At 37.9% G+C, this 22,562-nt stretch overlaps 1 protein-coding gene across 9 annotated transcripts in view; it reads right to left on the minus strand.

The window, feature by feature from the left end:
• Positions 1–22,562, minus strand: part of FRYL (FRY like transcription coactivator) — a 267,816-nt gene that overhangs the window by 116,372 nt on the left and 128,882 nt on the right. For all 9 annotated transcript variants that reach the window (XR_011567188.1, XM_019962715.2, XM_019962717.2 and 6 more), the window contains 4 exons: positions 18,669–18,722; positions 14,893–15,032; positions 13,513–13,609; positions 75–154 (listed from right to left, as the gene is read on the minus strand). Coding sequence is in view for 8 of the 9 variants with exons in the window: in XM_019962715.2 (XP_019818274.2) it covers positions 75–154; positions 13,513–13,609; positions 14,893–15,032; positions 18,669–18,722 (371 nt within the window). In the remaining variant the exon portion in view is untranslated. The remainder of the gene's footprint in view (positions 1–74; positions 155–13,512; positions 13,610–14,892; positions 15,033–18,668; positions 18,723–22,562) is intronic.

Below are 22,562 nucleotides of genomic sequence, written 5' to 3' on the forward strand. Positions count from 1 at the left end.
TGAGGAAAATTCAAATTAACAGTCCAAGTCTAGACTGCAGATAAAAGTAACAATGACGTAAGTATTTTACTTACCCTTCCTTATGTTTAAAGTGCTTAAAAGCTAAGTTTAGAACTTCATGAACTAAGGGATCAGGCACAGGATGAACAGGAATCTAGGGGGAAAAAAAATTGTGTGCCAAATAGGTTATAAGCCTTTTATGAGTATTCTCATCATTTCAACTAACCAAATTAATAACCAGTTTTAACTTTCATGATATAATCTACTACTAATCTGTCAATCTTCCCCTTTTCTAAGAAGGTTATTATTTTTCTCTAAGAATTTAGTTGAACACCTACTTTGTTGTTGTTTGGTCACTAAGTCATGCCCATCTCTGTGTGACCTGGTAGATGATAGCCCACCAGGCTCCTTTGTCTATAGGACTTTCTAGGCAAGAATGTGAGTGGGTTGCCATGCCCTCCTCCAGGGGGTCCTCCTGACTCAGGGATCGAACCCACGTCTCCTGCACTGGCAGGTGGATTCTTTACAACTGAGCCACTAGGGAAGCCCTCAACATCTACTTCAGCAAGTTCTAAATTCAAGAATATTAGCTTCATAACCACAAACCCTTAAACTACAGACTATGCAGATGAAAAAACAGTCATTGTTGTACTATTCTCTCTATCAGAAACTTAAAAATACACTCCTGGGTAACTCTCTGTGACACCTATAGGAAAGGGAGCTTGATTGAGCCAGGTCCATATTCCATATAGTCTGATATTCTACCACAATAGTATCCAAAAGGAACTCCAACTTCAAACAATTTAAAATTAGTTATGGTTTTACTAGTACTAGAAAATTTTCATTTAAATGTTTGTTTTATTTAGTTATTTTAAAATTACATGTTAGTTCCTAATATGGAAAACATATCAAAACATTAAAACCAGAAAGTAAAATCCCTGCCCCTTCCCCCATATATAATCACTACTGGTATATATCTACTTGCAGGTTTTTTCCTACACTCACCCACCCACACACCTTATTTTTACTTAATGGAATGATGCATCTTTCCCTGTCAGTACTGAGCACTCCTTACACTATATAGCAGCCATATAAAACTCTGTGTATTTATAATTTATTTAATGAGCTCCCTATTAATGAATATTTCATTCCAGATTTTCAATATATATGATATTATACAAAAAACATCTTATGTATTTAGTATTATTTACTTTTAAAAGTTCCATGGCAAAGAGTTCAAAAAGAGGAACTGATGAGTTAAACATCATCCAAGTCATCATTTACAGAGATTCTTGTTCTTTATATGTGGGGGTCTGTTTTTGACCTCTCTATTCCATCAATTAATTCACATCTATACCAAAATCATTCTGTCTTAATTATAAGAGCTTACTACTAGGTTCTGATGTCTGGCACTGCAAGGCCTCCCTATTTTTCTTCCAGGACAGCTTGGCTATTGTTCTTTCCTATTCAATTTAGAGCCATCTTTTCTAGTCCCACAAAAACTGTCTATTACAGATCAATTTGGGGATAACTATATTCTTATACATTTGCATGAAATATCTTCCCACTTCTTTAAAGGCTTTCAGGAAAGTTTTACAATTTTCTGATTTTGCCTTTTGTTATTCTTAAGACAGTAAACATATGAAGAGATGCTTGCTTTCATCAGTAATAAGAATGAAAATACACAATTCAGTTCAGTCACTCAGTCATGTCCAACTCTTTGTGACCCCATGGACTGCAGCACACCAGGCCTCCCTGTCCATCACCAACTCCCAGATTACTCAAACTCATGTCCATTGAGTCAGTGATGCCATCCAACCATCTCAACCTCCATCGTCCCCCTCTCCTCTGGCCTTCAATCTTTCCCAGCATCAGGGCCTTTTCATATGAGCTAGTTCTTTGCATCACGTGGCCAAAGTATTGGAGTTTTAGCTTCAGTGTCAGTCTTTCCAATGAATATTCAGGACTGATTTCCTTTCAGATGGATGGTTGGATTTCCCTGTAGTCCAGGGGACTCTCAGAGTCTTCAACACCACAGTTCAAAAGCATCAATTCTTCACAACAAACTGTGGAAAATTCTTCAAGAGATGGGAATACCAGACCACCTGACCTGCCTCCTGAGAAATCTGTATGCAGGTCAAGAAGCAACAGTTAGAACTGGACATGGAACAACAGACTGGTTCCAAATCGGGAAAGGAGTATGTCAAGGCTGTATATTGGTCACCTCGGTTATTTAACTTATATGCAGAGTACATCATTCGAAATGCAGGGCTGGATGAAGCACAAACTGGAATCAAGATTGCCGGGAGAAATATCAATAACCTCAGATATGCAGATGACACCACCCTTACAGCAGAAAGCAAAGAACTAAAGAGCCTCTTGATGAAAGTGAAAGAGGTAAAAAAAAAAAAAAAAAAAGAAAGTGAAAGAGGAGAGTGAAAAAGTTGGCTTAAAACTCAACATTCAGAAAACTAAGATCATGGCATCTGGTTCCATCACTTCATGGCAAACAGATGGGGAAACAATGAAAACAGTGACAGATTTTACTTTGGGGGGCTCCAAAATCACTGCAGATGGTGACTGCAGCCATGAAATTAAAAGACCCTTGCTCCTTGGAAGAAAAGTTATGACCAACCTAGGCAGCATATTAAAAAGCAGAGACATTACTTTGCCAATAAAGGTCCATCTAGTCAAGGCTATGGTTTTTCCAGTGGTCATGTATGCATGTGAGAGTTGGACTATAAAGAAAGAAAATACACAAGGTATCATTTTACCCTTACTTGATGGGAAAAAAAAACTAAGTCTGACAATACCAAATTGTAGAAATAAGGTAAATGAATGAGGGCTCACAAACACTGCTGGTCAAACTTCAGATCAATTTCTCACATAGCCTGCAGTCTCATGAAGACCACAGTGTGTCACCACAAAACATGGCCCTTGGGCATAAGGACTGTTTTAAGCTGAAGGCAAGAGAGAAAGAACAGATGAGGGAAAAGCACTCTGCTCCTCCTTCCTCCCTAAAAGCAGCCTCCTGTCTTCCTTTTCCCTAACCAAGAAGAGGAAAAACCACTGTCACTAGAAACACAAAGTGGGCACAGAGAAGGAGCTGCACAAAGAAGCCTTACCAAATAGTCCTTATTTTCCACTGGCTTCCCCCACGTATTTACCTTCCCATGATTTACCATCTCTAGGGGCCCAAACTCTTTTCCTTGTCTTGTCACTTCTCCACAATGTGCTGTTCTTTGTTAAAACAGGTTCTCGGGTTGAACCATTCTTTGAGTCTTCACTTATTTTCTGTGAAGGCCTCGAGATGTACATGCTGTAAACCTTTTCTTCTACTAAGCTCACTTCTGGCAGTCTAATCTTAGGCCCCAGCTACTAAACCTAAGAGGGAGGAACTCTATTACACTAGCAGTTACACACATTATAAGAAAACATGGATGTTTAGCTACATACTTCAGAGATCAATCTTAGTAATATAATATTGAATGAAAAAAAGAAACAGTATAATACAACTTTTTAGAAAGTTCAAAAACAAGAAAAATTTAATATATTATTCAGACATACATGAAAACATTTTTTAAGAGTTAAGGGAATAATTAACATAAAAATCAGTATGATAGTAAGGAAGTAGCCAGGGAGTGAAATAGGAGCTTTACATAATTAGGGTTAAAATTTTAGGTAATAGTCGAGTTCTCAGTCTTAGGTGGTAGGCTCATAAGCTACTGTTACACTGTAAATAAATACATAGGTAGTCACACAGAGATCAACGACAAAAGTGTGTCTTGAACCAGGATTATAATTTATCCAATCTGTGCATCTCAGGGTCAATTAGAGCCAAACACATAGGAATTCTTTACGTTTGCTTAAAATTTTACCAGCTGAGCTACCAGGGAAGCCCCCAAATTGTTAATAATATAGTTTATAAAACACATCATCAGTAAGATGAAATTGTAATAAAGATACTAAATATAACCAAGAAAGTCACAAACTAGACTGGCGATAATAAAAAGGATTATAGCTACTCAGAGATGATCACAATGTTTCTCAGGGATTAGATGAAGAAGAGATTTATATTTAAAATGAACATAACTTATTTCTTACAAAGATTAACCAGGTGCTTATCAGGAGGAGGCTGAACTTCAGCCTTAATAATGATCAGGAACTAGATTAAAAGTGGTGGATACAAGACAGACATTACATAAGAATAAAGATAATTAAATTACAATGAGGGGCAAGAAATCCAATAAGGAACTATTAGTTTACATTTATTCACTTTAATGAGAAGGTGACCAAATTCACACCACAGTAAGGAGAGCACTGGGATTTTTTTTTTAATTTTACTTTTTTATTGGAATATAATTGCTTTATAATGTTGTGTTAGTTTCTGCTGTACAATGAAGTGAATCAGTTATATGTATACATATATCCCCTTCCTATTGGCTCAGATGGTAAAGAATCTGCCTGCAATGCAGGGGACCTGGGTTTGATTCCTGGATCAGAAAGATCCTCTGGAAAAGGGAATGACAACCCACCCCAGTATTCTTGCCTGGAGAATTCCGTGGACAGAGGAGCCTGGTAGCTATAGTCCCTGGGGTCACAAAATTTGGACACAACTGGGAGGCTAACACTTTCACTTCCTCTTGAGCATCCCTCCCACTCTACCAATACCCTATTCCTCTAAGTCATCAGAAAGCACCAAGCTGAGCTCCCTGTGCTATACAGGGACTTCCCACTGGCTATCTATTTCACTCATGGTAGTGTATATATGTCAATGTTACTCTCTCATTTCATTCCACAGTTCTAGGATTTTTGAAACACTGTCTCAAGCAGACGGAGGCACAGCAGCTGACATGGCTCTAAAAGGCTTGTGGTGAACCCTGACTCCAGAACCAACAGCTACAGCCACATCTTGGCTAAGTGGCTCACTATTTACTGTTGACCAGAAGAAATCAGAAAGAACATTCATCTGAAATTTCCTAGAAATGGGTACTGTCCTAAAAGCCTGAACTTGAAATTCAATTAGAAGAAAATGTACTCTGAGGGACACCCCCATGCTATCCGTCATATAAGGGCTGAGTAACCAGCTGTGAACAAAATCTTTCAAGGTCTCAGATAACCTTTTAAAAATAACCTGACCTTACAAGAAAGAAATGAAGTTTATGCATCAGTTTGTAGAAGCTGAGATTTTTAAATGCCATACAAATAACTGTGCATGACTGCATGCTAAGTTGCTTCAATCGTGTCTGACTGTGCGAACCTGTAGACTGGTGCTCACCAGGCTCCTCTGTCCATGGGATTCTCCAGGCAAGAATACTGGAGTGGGTTGTGATACCCTCCTCCAGGGGATCTTCCCAATCCAGGGATCGAACCTGCCTCTCTTACATCTAACCTGCATTGGCAGTAGGGTTCTTTACTACTGCTGCTGCTAAGTCGCTTCAGTTGTGTCTTACTCTGTGCGACCCCATAGACGGCAGCCCACCAGGCTGCCCCGTCCCTGGGATTCTCCAGGCAAGAACACTGGAGTGGGTTGCCAATTCCTTCTCCAATGCATGAAAGTGAAAAGTGAAAGTGAAGTCTCTCAGTTGTGTCCGACCCTCAGCGACCCCATGGACTGCAGCCTTCCAGGCTCCTCCATCCATGGGATTTTCCAGGCAAGAGTACTGGAGTGGGGTGCCACTAGCCCATGATAGTAACAGACTAGGACCTAAATTTATTCTACATAGTAAAGTCAGAGAGCTCAGCCTCCAGAACAGTGTTAACCTTTTTCTCCCATTGGTAAACTGAAATTATAAACTCGAAATTCCTCTTGCAATTAGGGATACTTTAAGTAGGAATTTTATGACTGACTGCATAATTATAAGAAGCTTTCCAATCTTTTATAGGCAGACACATCCCACCATTATAGAAGCATAAGGTTAATAATCACATCTCACTGATATAGGAATTTTGGAATATTGGCTGGGCCATTAAGTATGATCTTGGCATGGCAATCTTTTATGTGGTACCTTGAGTAACTCTTCTTAGGGCTACACTATTCATCACATATTAACAACTTATTGACCAGAGACATATTAATACTCACTTATATAATCAAATTGCAGACCACAAGAGTTTGCTTCTACAAAAATCCCCCAGTCAATAATAAAAGGAGAAACTAAAACCAGTAACTCCAAAATGCTCCCTTAAATTTATACAAAGTTGCCCAACTTATTATAAGTAAATTATAATCAAATTGTAAAATATTTTCTTCATTAGAGTGATAAAAGATGTCTTTCTACACTTTTTATCACTCTAATGAAGAAAAGCTGAGCTATTCTATTCACTAGTTGTATAACCTGGAGGAAGTTTCCACTTTTTTACCTGTGAAAATCGCAGATAATAGATTAGAGCCCGTAATTACCAGACCAGAGATAAAAAACTGAGAGAATGCATTACAATAGGAGATTGATTCTTGTCCCTGCACTTTTTCTACCCTTCTCTAAAAGGGACTAGGACAAAATTCTTACCTCCTAGGAAGGAACGGCAGATGAGGGAACTAGAACATAGAATGGAGACACCAAGGACAAGGTGTCGTAGGGGAAAATGGGAGTAATCCAGAGTTCATTAGGAAGCAGGGAGGTAGATGTATTCTCCTAGCCTGATCTTTCCCAGACTGGGCCAAACAAAATATGCCTGAAGGTAACTAAAAGGTTACTGAAGTCACTGCTATCGTCCCCTATGTCCCAGTTGTTCTTGTACAGTTACTAAGTCATCTCCAACTCATTGCGACCCCATGGACTGCAGCATCCTAGGCTTCCCTGTCCTGCACTATCTTCTGGAGTTTGCTCAGATTCATGTCCATTAAGTTGATGTTGCTATCTAACCATCTTATCCTCTGCCACCCTCTTCTCCTTTTGCCGTCAGTCTTTCCCAGCATCAGGGTCTTTTCTAAAGAGTCAGCTCTTCGCATCAGGTGGCCAAAGTTTTGGAGCTCTGGCTTCAGCTTTGGTCTTTCCAGTGAGTATTCAGGGTTGATTTCTTTTTGATTGGTTTGATCTCCTTGGGACTCTCAAGAGTCTTCTCCAACACCACAGCTCAAAAGCGTCAATTCTTCCTCAATCAGCCTTCTTTATGGTTCAGCTCTCACATTTGTACATGACTACTGGGAAAACCACAGCTTTGACTATATGGACCCTTGTCAACAAAGTGATGGCTCTGCTTTTTAATATGCTGTCTAGGTTGGTCATAGCTTTCCTTCCAAGGAGCAAGTGTCTTTTAATTTCATGGCTGCAGTCACTGTCTGCAGTGATTTTGGGCTCCAAGAAAAAAAAAATTGTCACTGTTTCCACTTTTCCTTTTCTATTTGCCATGAAGTGATGGGATTGGATGCCATGATCTTAGGTTTTTTGAATGGTGAGTTTTAAACCAGTTTTTTCACTATCTTCTTTCACCCTCAAGAGGTTCTTTAGTTCTTCTTCATTTTCTGTCATTAAGTCCCAGTAAGCCCTCTGATTAACCCATGGATGGTTAAAACAAAGGAGGTATCTACCACTAGGTGACGCCAACCTTTATTTGGGAATAGGCTGTATATGGATCAAGCAGCCTGACTCCCAGAACTTCCTATAGAGCTCACAGTGCTAATCATACAGGCTGGCACCAGACACATCAGTGACCTTGCAATAATGTGACACTACACGTGACAGGAATAAAATTTCCTGTGCCCACTCACTGTGCTGTGCTGTGGTTTTACCATAATGATGTCCTCACAGGGATGTCTGGTGTGCTCTAGGCCACAGATATGAAACACAAGCTAACTTACACCCATACTTTCTCCTACATAGTCTTTACTGGCTCCAATTATGCCAGAAGTCTAACAGTGACAGCTAGGGACACTACTTAGCCCTGTTGTGTGCTCTCTATTACTACCTTAATACTGAACTACCAACACTTTCCAAGTGTCTGTGCGCTGGGTATTTGCCAGGCATTTTATATACATTATTTATAACACTTATAGCAAGCTTACATGGTAGTATTTGACCCCTGTTTTGCAGATGAGAGGACTGAAATTTAGAAGTTAGAACATACTTCTCTAAAATATACTGTGTGCCCAGCTTCTGACCAGTGAAAATACATTTAATAAATGGAACAAATGAGGAAAAAAGCTTTCAGTTTTATTACACTGTAGTTAGAAAAGAGACAGAGAAACAGAAGTGAGAGAAGAAACATTATCTCAGTTTTAATTTTTACAAGAAAAAAAAGCATAATCTCTAAAAATTTTAAGAATGGACACTATTAGAATGCTCAGACATTCTTGAAATTTCTACTTCTCCCTCTTGCTTACAATAACAACAACAACAAAAATTCCCAAATTGAATCTCCAAAAAGTGGGGGTGGGGTGGAATCCTATTTCAGTTTATAGAAAAAAGTTCTACTTCATGGAGTAATTAATAGCCTCATCTATAGTATCAAGAATTTTTCAAATTTTGTCATTTGCATGACTAGAAGCAGCTCAAATTCTACTTGAACATTCAAGAAGGATATATCAAGCAAACTCTAAAGAATACTCAAGTTTTATTCCAAAGCTATTTCCTAAATCTAATGCTTTTAGTACATCATGAAAGTGGAAAACCACAAAACCAGATAAGATATGTATACCTGAGAGTCAGCAAGGTTCATTCATTATGTAAATGACCAGTCCTCAATGAAAAAGAGTGAATAAACTCACTACTCAGCAAAATCACAAATAACATAATGTTCAGGGCTACTCACTAACATCTAAAATGTCAATGTCAAATCTGAAAATCCTAACGATCTACTACTCCATCTTCTGATATTTCACAATAAGGATTGATAAGACTAAGCCAAAAACTTGAAGTGGCTCATAGGCCTGGTTTCCTAATCTTGTCTATTTCAATGAACAAATGTATGGCTAAAATTCAATATGAAAAAAAATTCCCTCAAACATTCTAAATGCTATGCTGCTGCTACTAAGTCGCTTCAGTCATCTCCGATTCTGTGCAATCCCATAGATGGCAGCCCACCAGCCTCCCTTGTCCCTGGGATTCTCCAGGCAAGAACACTGGAGTGGGTTGCCAATTCCTTCTCCAATGCATGAAAGTGAAAAGTGAAAGTGAAGTCACTCAGTCGTGTCCGACTCTTAGCAACCCCATGGACTGCAGCCTACCAGGCTCCTCTGTTCATGGGATTTTCCAGGCAAGAGTACTGGAGTGCGATGCCATTGCCTTCTCCGTCTAAATGCTATGGTGCTGTTTAAATATGCTTTTTATCAAGGATTCTAAAGCCTCTGGTACTAACATTCTAACATTTGTAATTGGCCATGACCCCAAAATTATTCTTCTGACTTTCTTGAAAAAATAAAATTAGTCCTTTACCATCTTGATTTAATTTTGTTCTCAGGATGTATCACACTGATTTAACCAGATTTTTTCCCATCACATTTATATAATTTCAATCCTTTGTCTAACTTACGATTTAAACTTTAATTTTATAAGATGCTGGTCATTTCACCTAATTTTATATCACTGATTTTACTAATAAGAATAGTTTTATTTAAAAAGAGAACTAGCTTTATAATCTTCAGCAAATCATTGTAACTAAGAATATTTATCCATAAGATAAAAACAACAGATAGCATTTATTGGACACGTCCCATGTTTGTATTATCGTATCGAATTATTGTATTTAATTCTCATGATTCTTTTATAGAGGAGGAAAGAAATCAGAGAGTAATAACTTGTCCAAGTTACAAAGCAACCAAATGACACAGCTGGGATTAAAAAACATTCCCAAAGTTTATCATAATGATCAGGTGGTATAAGGGATACAGAGCTCTTTGTGTATTGTGAAGAGTTCTAAATATGTGATTATGACACATAATAACATGTGATAAGGACATGACAAATTAATAAAGAAACAAATAATTTGTAATATATGAGATCAAGCACTAACCCACAAACAATATGTACTCCCCTTTCAAGACTGACCCAACCATGTATCAATATTTCATTACACTCCAGGTTACTCCTGGAGCCATCCATCTCATCAAAATAAAACTGAATCACATTTTAATACATGTATATTATGTGGGACAAAAGTAATAGTCATATTAAATTCAAAATATACTACCATTGATTACTCTCTGAATCTATTAAACCCTACATCATTTTTACACAGAAAAAAATTGGGTTCGTTTGTCATGATAGTTCAGAAAGTTCTATTGATTTTTACTTCATATTCTGTAGGTGCAGTAATTTTGAAGAAGCTAAAAAGACTTGCATTTTACTGGGAAAGAGAAAACCTATATAGGATTTTAAATAATGAACATCAAAAAGATGTTTGCTCCTTGGGAGAAAAGCTATGACAAACCTAGAAGGCATATTAAAAAGCAGAGACATTACTTTGTCAACAAAGTTCCATCTAGTCAAAGCTATGGCTTTCCCAGTAGTCATGTATGGATGTGAGAGTTGGACCATAAAGAAAGCTGAGCGCCAGAGTTGATGCTTTTGAACTTTGGTGTTGGAGAAGACTCTTGAGAGTCCCTTGGACTGCAAGGAGATCCAACCAGTTCATCCTAAAGGAAATCAGTCCTGAATATTCATTGGAAGGACAGATGCTGAAGCTCCAATTCTTTGGCCACCGAGTGCAAAGAATTGACTCATTGGAAAAGACCCTGATGCTGGGAAAGACTGAAGGCAGGAGAAGGGGTCCATAGAGGACAAGATGGTTAGATGGCATCACCAACACAATGGCCATGAGTTTGAACAAGCTCCGAGAGTTGGTGGTGATGGACAGGGAAGCCTGGTGTGCTGCAGTCCATGGGGTCGCAGAGTCGGACGTGACTGAGTGACTGAACTGAACTGATGCTTTTGATATATATTTCTTTGATGAGTGCATTTGAATGAAAATATGAGGATAATGGTAAGAGAGAAAAGGGGTATAAATGTTGTTGTACAAAAGAAAATAATGTAACACTGTAAAGAAATTATACTCCAATTAAAAAATAAATTTTTTAAAAAAGAAATGTTAAGTAGAAAGGGAACTGTAGGTTACAAGAGTATGATAAAAGAACCAAAAACAAGGATGAGCTAGGAGAACCACTGTATTTCCCCTTTTTATACTTTAAGTCCATGTGAACCATGGATATGAAAGGATTTTGTGCAGAGGACTCGAAAAATGGGCCTGAAAGGATTTTCTTAGGTTTACAGACCTTGATTTTTCTTTCCCTACTAGAAGAGTTATCTGGACTATTAGAGTTTTTAAAGGAACAGGAGGAAGATCAAGACAAAGACAATGGGGAAGGGTAAAAGGACAGTTGAGAAGGAAAGGTAAGGGGAGAAAGAAAACCCTCCAAGGGTTTGTCTGTGCACTGAAGTTCTGAAGCCAGTGCAATCATAGGTAACTTTTAGATGAGAAGAGAGACCAGTTGCTAAGTGGAAGACCATCATGGCAAACAAAGGAGAAAAAGCATAAACGAGTCAGATGACGGAGGGGTCTGAAAGTCAGTGCACGGAGTTTGCAATTTCTTTGGCTGGGAGAAGAAATTCCTCTATCATTTAACTAAGAAATGCAAATACTGATGACTAAACTCATCACAAGATCTACATTTAGCATGAGATCAACCTTGATGGGGCTTCCCAGGTGGAGCTAGTGGTAAAGAATATGCTTCCCAATGCAGGAGACATAAGAGATTTGGGTTCGATCCCTGGCTCAGGAAGATTCCCTGGAGGAGTGCATGACAACCCACTCCAGTATTCTTGCCTGGAGAATCCCATGCACAGAAGAGTCTGGCGGGCTATGGTCCATGGGGTCACAAAGAGCCGGACACAACTCAAGTGACTTAGCATGCATGTAACCTTGATGAATGCAAAGCCGAAGTCTGTTCATGGTATCATGCTTCTGGTCCTCAGGTCCTTCCATATCTCTACTGACTTCCGCCCTAGGATCTAGGATCCAGCTAAACTGAGAGATCAAGAAAGCAAATCTGCCTTTCAGAAAGCACAACTTTCAGAGGAAACTTCTTTCCCACATTGACTAAATAAATCTTCATGAAAGGTACAAATTAAAGTGATTTTACCTTTGATTAATGCATTTATCTATTTCACATATTCAAAGTTATTAAACTTTTATTTTAAACAAAATAAAAAATAAGAAAAATATATTTTTATCTGTAGGTTTCAGATATTCAGATTTCAATATTTTTTCACATACATTGTAAAAACAAAGGCAAAGTACACGATTACACAATTCAAATATTTTTATAGTGGTTATATCAAAAAAAGACTATCAAATCAATTAACTTTTTATATCTTACACTTGCTTTTTCAAGTCATATTAGGTATTCTATTCCATTTTATACAACAAAAACAAAACTCCCTGTCCAAACATGTCATATGCAAAATATGATTTTTCTTTTTCTTTTAGGTGACCTGATTTTTTCTTTTCCCAAAACATTACAGCATACATGGCTGGAAATACATGGATCATCTTTGAATGCTGTATAAGTTTTTAAAGACTACAAACTATGGAAAACATACTTTCACATCAGTACAGGCACTTATACACATACTTGTACTGATCGTGAATAGTAAAAATATGTACAAGATGATAGCTGACACTAAATTACATATTTATATCTTCACTATGTCACTGAGATGGTGAGCTCAGGAGTGCAGCACCTAGAACAATGCCACCCAACAGTAGACATTCTAACACTTATTGAATGAATGAAAGTGAAAGAGAAAGTCATGTCCAACTCTTTGCAACCCCATGGACTATATATAGTCCATGGAATTTTCCAGGCCAGAGTACTGGAGTGGGTAGCCTTTCCCTTCTCCAGGAGATCTTCCCAACCCAGGGATCAAATCTAGGTCTCTGGCATTACAGGCGGACTCTTTACCAGCTGAGCCACCAGGGAAGCCCAAGAATACTGGAGTGGGTAGCCTAATCCCTTCTCCAGCAGATCTTCTCAACCCAGGAATTGAACCGGGGTCTCCTGCTTTGCAGGCACATTCTTTACCAACTGAGCTATCAGGGAAGCCCGTTGAATGAACAAACATAAATAATTCATTATCCTGAAAATCATTTGCACTTGACAGTTCAGATCACCCCCATTGCTCAACAATCACTGCACAATTATTACATGTTGAAATGCAGGCTTGAGGGCTAGGAAAAGAATTTCTTTAAAAGTGGAGGTAAAAAGGAATTGAAGTAGGTAAATGACAGGTAGACTACAGTGACAGCTAAAAGCCCATATTTAACAGTTTCTATTCAGCTCCATTTTACTAACACGATTTCATGTCTTAGATGGCAAACGAAGGTAGAAAGAATGGGGAGAGACAGGTACAGGACATGTAATCCTCAGGCAATTGAAAGGCATACAATTAAATTATAGGAATTGTGTTTCTGTGAGCCAGAATTTTAGATACAACATCCTAAATTAGGTAACTGAAACATGAAAGTAAATCAGCGAAAAATAGGAAATACAGACTTTGCAGAAACGAAAGAGCTTACCTGCTTTAGAACTTCAACTAAAACTAGACAAAAAATGAAATCTACTGCTAAGTCTCTTCTTTCAAGAAGATAGTCTCTTTCACGTTGCTGTTCATCCCTGAAACAAGAATCTCAAATTAGGATTGCATTATGAAAAGAGCTCTTGGTTAGTATTTCATGTTATTTACTGAATTCCTAGTACGTATGGTGTTTCATGGCAACTGTTAAAAGTTTTTGTAATCACTCAACATATATATTGCATTTCTTGTGTTCTCATTTTGTACGTTAGGAACTTACATGCAAATCTCACTACTATATCTGTCAGAAATTAAACCTAATCTAAAACAATTAGGGGGAGTTTCTGGTGGTTCAGTGGTTAGGACTCCGTGCTTCCAGTGCAGGGGGTATGGGTTCAATTCCTGGTCAGGGAACTGGGATCCTACATGCCAAGTGGCACGGCCAAAAAAATGAATAGAATTTATACCCTACTGTTGTATGAAAATTGTATAAATCTTAATTATGTTATTTTGAATAGGTTCACAGAGCTTTTCAGACCTACAATATCCTTCTACTTCTCTGTATATTCATTCTGTTACTTTTTAGAGTTTGCTATTGAAACTCCAACTAAAAATCTTATCTACTTCAAAAAATTATTATAATATATAAATGGAATGATATGTAACCTTGTTCTGTATTTTCCAAGTCGCCTGTAAGTATGTTATCATATGTTCATAATTTAAAAAAAATAAAAATTAAACATACAAATGGAAAATTTTTAATAAATAAAACCATATTTTAAAATAAATAAAAAATAAAAGAATAAGAGGAAGAAAAATATGAAAATACAGTGCCAGGTCATTTTTTCACAAATCTAAGTTGAAAAATCACAAGTGGCATCTGCTGAAATCCAATTCTAAACCACAGGCCATCATCTGAAAACAAACATGTTTTACTTAAATCTATGATCTCCCTGGAAAATTTGAAGAAAGAAAGACAAGTTCAAGGATTTAACTCCAAGAAGAGTCTTAAGTGAAAGAATATAAGGTTTGAGCAGTCTTCCAATATCACAATTGTTTCCCTTCACAAACCATATGAACAGGACTTTCTTTGCATATTTTTAACTTTGTCGATGACTGTTAAAGCTCCTCACTGCACCACTGAGATAGCTTTCTTGAAATGCATTTTGGCAAGACTAGCTCCAGTGGTGACTCCTGTGGGGCAGCACCTCCTTTAACTGATACCTTCACTTGATTCACAGTTTAAGTGTGAACCACCTTTTCCCTCTGTTACCTGTTCAACAAAAGTAACCAAACAATAACAATCGTCAGCTGATAACACTATAGCCTCTTCATTGGAAGTACTTCAAGCCCAGACAGAAAAGTAAAAAAATGCGCCACTTACCCCTTAGATTTTGTGCTAGACCGAGGCCTATATTCATATGATTCATCTTCAGTTCCGTTCTGGCGCTTGTACCAGTCAAACAAGGTGCGGAGTAAGGAAGGGAGACAGTGCTCTGCTACTGAGCTCATAGAGCTTATCAACTGGAAACACAAGATGTTGCCAAAGATAAAATACATCAAAGCGCCACGCTTCTAACTCTACTCGCAATCACTAAGAAATGAGCAATATTTCTGGAATAAATTAACACGAAACAGTAATTCAAGAGCAATAAATGTGTTTCAAAATAAAAATAAGGGCTGGGAGTCTAGCCAAGTAATAAAGTATAGTGAGTTACATTTCACTGACTATTAAAATTTACCCAAATCCTTGCAGTTTAGTTCAGTGGCTTTCCACCCTTTACCTGCCTCCATATGCTGCTCGTGTAAAAACATGACTGTCAGTAACATCCCTGATTATATTCATGACGCCTCTGGGTGAACCGTTACACACAACATGAAACAATCACACCTCCTTCCTTTTCCTGGCCAGTTCTTCCCTACTCATGTGAATGAAATGTTCTAAAATGTTACCACTAGAAGGGATAAAGGGATGCAGAAACAGAGAAGACCGCACCAGTTAGAACTATGGGAAAAGCTCCACTTGCCTCTGTGCTGCTATGACATGGAACAGAGAATTATAATTACACAATTTGTGATACTCACAAATGAACATATTAGAAATGTGTTATATACATGCTTTTCAAGCTTAAAATATATAAATGGACAGCATAAAAATAAATGGAGTGGGACGGATGCCTGCCACTCAATTTGAGGCATCCCTTAAACTATCTGAACTGTAGGTTAGCTTTATCAGATTCATTTCACGAATGAACCCAGCTTGCCTGTAGTGGCGGTAAGAGGTACACCAGCTACCACCAGTCATCCCTAAGGTCACCTTGAGGATCCAGAGAAAAAACACACTCTCTCCATAAGAAACTTTGTATCTGATTCAATCCATTGTTCATAAAATTAGTATTTTAAAATTAGTGTACAGTGAAACATGCTTCACTTTGTTTGACTTAACTAAAAAAACTACAGGCTGCGGGGATAGTCAACATCTCACTCAGTTCTACAACTGTAGGAAGTGTCAGTTAATGAAGATAAATGGCTACTTCTAGGAATTAAACATTTGTTTTTCCTAATATTTTATATTTTTCATGTAACAAAGAATGAAACAGGTTGATTGTGCATTCTTCTCTTTTTTTATAATCTGTCTTCCTTTAATCATACTTTTATGATTTATAAATTATCATAACCTGACAGGTGAATAGTTTCTAATCTAGAAAATGAAAATAAAAACAAGATTCTAATTTTATTTAAGCATTTTGAAATTTTATATTTCATTAACAATGAATACTATCAATCAAAGGAAATCTCTTAATATTTAAAGAAGGAACTAACATCATCTGCTATTGTAAATATATAAAAGCAGTTTATTTCACACATAGCTTTTATTGTAAGAAAGAATCAAGCTATTGGGCATGATAATTTAGTTTTATTAATCATTTACATAAGAAAAGAAATGGAAATTTCCTTAAAATATGGCTTAATAAGTTTCAAATTCTGATCATTCATCATTAGTTAAATAGATTCAAGATTATTTAAATATATTAGTAATACATTAACAATAACATTAATAATAACTTTAGTTATTAAAATATTAGTAATGCATTAATAATAACTAGTACTTAGTATCTTCTGTAATGGCATTAAGATTTGAAAAGGGCTGTATGAAGTGATCTTATTATTACCGTAACAAAAGCCTTCTTATTTATAGCTTCTTAGACCAGCAGCTATTTACTGAGTGTATGCATCAGAATCACCTAGGGAGCTATTGTAAAATACAGGTGCCAGAGCACCAATCTTGGTCAGCAAAACTGCAGCAGGAGCCAGAAACACAGTATTTTGGTAAGCCTCCACCAAGTAATTCTAACCAGTCATCTCTATCTAATCAAGCAGACTAACATGAGCATTAACTTCTATTTCCTAGATACCTAATTATGAGAAAAGTAGCTCAGGAATACTAGGTGGCAACAGAAAGCTGATCTCGGTTATTGAGCTTCGCAGACAATCAGTATATAATGAAATAATTATTGAGCAAACATAATTATGATAAAAATAACACTTGATCAAATATTCATTATTAGCAAGAGGAAAGAACTGACATTAGAAAAATACCACTAAATTTTAGATATTAGTATTCTTTATAAAGATTTCTGGTTTGGGGATTATTTTGGGGTCAGGGGGTTGGCCATTGTATATTTTCTTTTTAAGCTTCTTTGGCTTTCTAACACAGGCACTCCCTTTGATCTTTGCACAAGCACAGCTACAAGTTTGAGTGTGGGGTGTAGTCAATGCCTCTGAGGACAACCCACAACTACTGCAGAGGGAACTGCAGATAAATGCTGCAGCCCTCCATTCTTCAGACAGACAAGTATGGGCAACATTCTCGATAGCTCTCAGAATGGAATGAACCCCCAGTGCCCAGAGCGGTGATCTCTATCGGTTCTTCCTTTTCCCTGCATCACTCTCTCAAGTCTCCTCCCTAGAATCTCTTTCTAGAACCAAGTCCTTGTCTCTGGCTCTGCCTTTAGAATGGGGTGGAAAGAGAGAAAACCAGGCTAGATGCTTCAATATAAAGGTTCTGAAGCCCCAACAGGAAAAACAGTAAATGTTAAGAGGTCTGCTGCTGCTGCTGCTAAGTCGCTTCAGTCATGTCCGACTCTGTGCGACCCCATAGACGGCAGCCCACCAGGCTCCACCATCCCTGGGACTCTCCAGGCAAGAACACTGGAGTGGGTTGCCATTCCCTTCTCCAATGCATGAAAGTGAAAAGTGAAAGGGAAGTTGCTCAGTCATGTCTGACTCTTCATGACCCCATGGACTGCAACCCACCAGGCTCCTCCGTCCATGGGACTCTCCAGGCAAGAGTACTGGAGTGGGTTGCCACCGCCTTCTCCGTGTTAAGAGGTCAAATATGTAAAATTGTATACAAGGAAAGATTGAGGGATATAATTGGAAACCTTCTGAAAATTTTCAAAGGGCATAGTAAAGACAGTACCAATGAAAAGCAAAGTTTTAAAATATTTAATAAACAGAAATCAATAAAGTTCACAGCTCATAACTCCTTCTATTTGTTTTGTTAAAAAACAAACTACCAAGGAATTCCATGGCAGTCCAGTGGTTAGCATGTCATGCTTCCACGCTGGTAGCCTGGGTTTGGTCCTTGTTTATTTCGGAGAAGGCAATGGCAACCCACTCCAGTACTCTTGCCTGGGAAATCCCATGGACGGAGGAGTCTGGTAGGTTACACTCCATGGGGTCGCAAAGAGTCGGACACAACTGAGTGACTTCACTTTCACTTTTCACTTTAATGCACTGGAGAAGGAAATGGCAAACAACTCCAGTATTCTTGCCTGGAGAATCTTGGGGATGGGAGCCTGGTGGGCTGCCATCTATGGGGTCACACAGAGTTGGACACAACTGATGTGACTTAGCAGCAGTAGCAGCAGCAGGTGTCTTTGTGTGTGTGTGTATAATATATATGTATATATTTATATAAAACAGACTATCAGCTCCAGACAGAATCTAGTGTATAACGATATATAGGGCCACTAAACAAAATATAGAAATTTCTTAATACTGGGTGTATATGTATTTGGATCAGACTGTTAGGATAAACATTTTCCTTTCAGGAAAAAAAAAAGAAAAAAAAACAAAAAAAGCACACTGGCATACCTGGTCAAACTGAAGATCTTCACCTCTCTGAAGAGATCTAGATAATGGCTTCTCCTACAATTGAAAAAAAAGTATATGCAAAATATTAGAAATTTTACATATATTAAACAGTTGAGATTTGTAAGTTGGTTTTGCTTTCTTTGTAATTAGATTTTCTTTTGTAATTAATTAGTCTTAAGGAAAGGTGCTGATGTGGTAATACAAACAAAATTTAATTAATTTAATTTAGAAGAGCATACACAGCATGACCCTTTCTGTCAGCCTTACTATCTACTTTTCTTGCTTCCTATTCCACATAGAATTATTTAACTTACTGAATGTGAGAGGTGTCTCAGATTATATTCAAATCTAATACAATTGATTCTTTTATTGAGATTCTTTAGGATGATTTTCTAAACTTTCTACATTAGGCTTTCTTATTGAATTTTTACCTGAAATATGTATCATAAAAAACCAGTGCCATTCTTCAATTGGAATTTAGAAATTTCGAATTTTTAGAATTTTAAATTTAGAATTTTAGAATTTAGAGAAAACCTGGAATTTAGAAATATGTATATTCTGAAGTTTATCTATCCAAGAGTCCCAATTTCCTTCTCTCATTTATGACTCACCTTCATGAAAATAAACTCAGAAACATATTTGCCACTGAAATGTAAAAATTCCTAATCTAACTACCAGAGAATCATGTTTCTAACTAATTTAATTGGAGCCGGTAAAATGCTTGAATTTTATGTTGCTTGACTTTCTTTTTTTTTAATTAATTTATTTTTATTGAAGGGTAATTGCTTTACAGAATTTTGCTGTTTTCTGTCATACCTCAACATGAATCAGCCATAGGTATACATATATCCCCGCCCTTCTGAAACTCCCTCCCCGTCCCACCCCTCTAGGTTGATACAGAGCCCCTGTTTGAGTTTCCTGAGCCATACAGCAAATTCCCATTGGCCATCTATTTTACATATGGTAATATAAATTTCCATGTTACTCTTTCCATACATCTCACCCCCTCTGCCCTCTCCCCATGTCCATAAGTCTGTTTTCTATGTCTGTTTCTCCATTGTTGCCCTGTAAATAAATTCTTCAGTACCATTTTTCTAGATTCCATATATATTTGTCAGAATACAGTATTTATCTTTCTCTTTCTGACCTCACTTCACTCTGTATAATAGGTTCTAGGTTCATCCACCTCACTAGAACTGACTCAAATGTGTTCCTTTTATGGCTGAATAACATTCTATTGTGTATATATACCACAACTTCTTTATCCATTCATCCGTGGATGGACATCTAGGTTGCTTCCGTGTTCTAGCCATTGTAAACAGTGCTGCAGTGAACAATGGGATACATGTGTCTCTTTCAATTTTGGTTTTATGGCACTTGACTTTCTTAATGGGCAAAAGATTTTTGGTATGTCCTTGGCATTTGAGTCCTTAAATGCTAAGCACACTTTGGTAATTATCTTGCAGACAAGTCTTCTATCTCTAAAACCAACTACAGATGGTGACTTCAGCCATGAAATTAAAAGACGCTTACTCCTTGGAAGGAAAGTTATGACCAACCTGGATAGCATATTCAAAAGCAGAGACATTACTTTGCCAACAAAGGTCCGTCTAGTCAAGGCTATGGTTTTTCCTGTGGTCATGTATGGATGTGAGAGTTGGACTGTGAAGAAAGCTGAGCACCCAAGAATTGATGTTTTTGAACTGTGGTGTTGGAGAAGACTCTTGAGAGTCCCTTGGACTGCAAGGAGATCCCATTCTGAAGGAGATCAGCCCTGGGATTTCTTTGGAAGGAATGATACTAAAGCTGAAACTTCAATACTTTGGCCACCTCATGCGAAGAGTTGACTCATTGGAAAAGACTCTGATGCTGGGAGGACTGGGGACAGGAGGAGAAGGGAACGACAGAGGATGAGATGGCTGGATGGCATCACTGACTCGATGGACGTGAGTTTGAGTGAACTCCGGGAGTTGGTGATGGACAGGGAGGCCTGGCGTGCTGCGATTCATGGGGTCGCAAAGAGTCGGACACGACTGAGCGACTGAACTGAACTGAACTGACTGATGCACGATAAACATACAACACGATAATGATACTGTCCAATAATATATATGCCCAATTAATGAGCTCTAAGTCTCACAGCAAGTTCAAGAGAACACTGCTTCTGTAAGTATCTAAAAGTTTGAAGACTACTGAGCTATCCTAATGTGAATTGTGTATTTAAAACCTGGGCTAGGCGTGGTATAGAAGAGAGAATAAGCTGTTTCTTCCCAACTTACTTGACTTACTTGATCCCCCTCACTTGATCCCTCTTTCACTGTAATACTAAAATTGAAAGGTTTTCAGTAATATTTTGAGGAACGCTGATCTACATAGTTCATTACCCCATAGGGTATTTATACAGTAAAGTAATGACTAAGAAAACTAAAAGAGAGAAATTAACTTTTCCAGAAACACTCACACTGTTTTCTTGTACTCAACATTTTTCATTTTTCAATAAACTCACACTTTCTCAAAGATTTCTGAACATTTGATAGCCTCACAGAGTTTTTCCTAAACCAAAAAGTGAGAGTTAGCTGTTTTTTACATAATAAGAACTCAGGAACGATGTTTGAATGTGAAATACTCATGTCACTATCAGTTAAAAAACATTAATTTCTTGGACTCCAAAATCACTGCAGATGGTGACTGCAGCCATGAAATTAAAAGACGCTTGCTCCTTGGAAGAAAAGTTATGACCAACCTAGACAGCATATTAAAAAGCAGAGACACTACTTTGCCAAAGGTCCATCTAGTCAAAGCTATGGTTTTTCTACTAGTCATGTGTGGATATGAGAGCTGGACTATAAAGAAAGCTGAGCATTGAAGAACTGATGCTTTTGAACTGTGGTGTTGGAGAAGACTCTCCAGAGTCCCTTGGACTGCAAGAAGAGCCAACCAGTCCATCCTAAAGGAGATCAGTCCTGAATATTCACTGGAAGGACTGATGCTGAAGCTGAAACTCCACCTGATGTGAAGAATTGATTCATTGGAAAAGAGCCTGATGCTGGGAAAGATTGAAGGCAGGAAGAGAAGGGGACAACAGAGGATGAGATGGTTGGATGGTACCACCGACTCAATGGACATGAGTTTGAGTAAACTCCAGGAGTTGGTGAAGGATAGGGAGGCCTGGCGTGCTGCAGTCCATGGGGTCTCAAAGAGTCGGATACGACTGAGTGACTGAACTAAACTGAAGTGTACTGCCTTAAATACAGATTACTAATCAAGGGCTTTGTATTAACCTCTCAGTTTGATTATAATGTGGTTGAGGACAGTCTAACCATTGCTCAAGCAGACGTACTTTCAATATGAGACTTTGAAAAGATAAAGAATTTAAAAACATGCTTATAGTATCTGCAACCCATTAACATGACAACCAAAAAGAATACAAGTTATTCTCCCATCCAAGTACTAACTGGGCCCGATCCTGCTTAGCTTCTGAGATCAGATGAGATCTGGGTGCGTTCAGAGTGCTATGGCCATAGACCAAATTATTCTCTATATTTACATATAGATGAATGCAAAGACTTACGTATAAGAATATTTATTGTACTATCTTTTTCTGCTGTTGTCTTCCTGGTAGCTCAAACAGTAAAGAGGCTGCCTGCAACACAGGAGACCTGGGTTCAATCCCTGGGTCAGGAAGATCCTCTGGAGAAGGGAATGGCAATCCACTCCAGTATTCTTGCCTGGAGAATTCCATGGACAGAGGAGCCTGGTGGGCTACAGTCTATGAGATCGAAAAGACTGGGACAGGACTGAGCAACTAACACTACACTGTTTTTTGCAATGGCCTCAAATTGGGGTAAGTCCCAAACAGCTTATCCATAGAGAGTGGTATACAAACATTTATAG

This window comes from Bos indicus, chromosome 6 (genome assembly GCF_029378745.1).
Source record: "Bos indicus isolate NIAB-ARS_2022 breed Sahiwal x Tharparkar chromosome 6, NIAB-ARS_B.indTharparkar_mat_pri_1.0, whole genome shotgun sequence".
NCBI lineage: Eukaryota > Metazoa > Chordata > Mammalia > Artiodactyla > Bovidae > Bos > Bos indicus.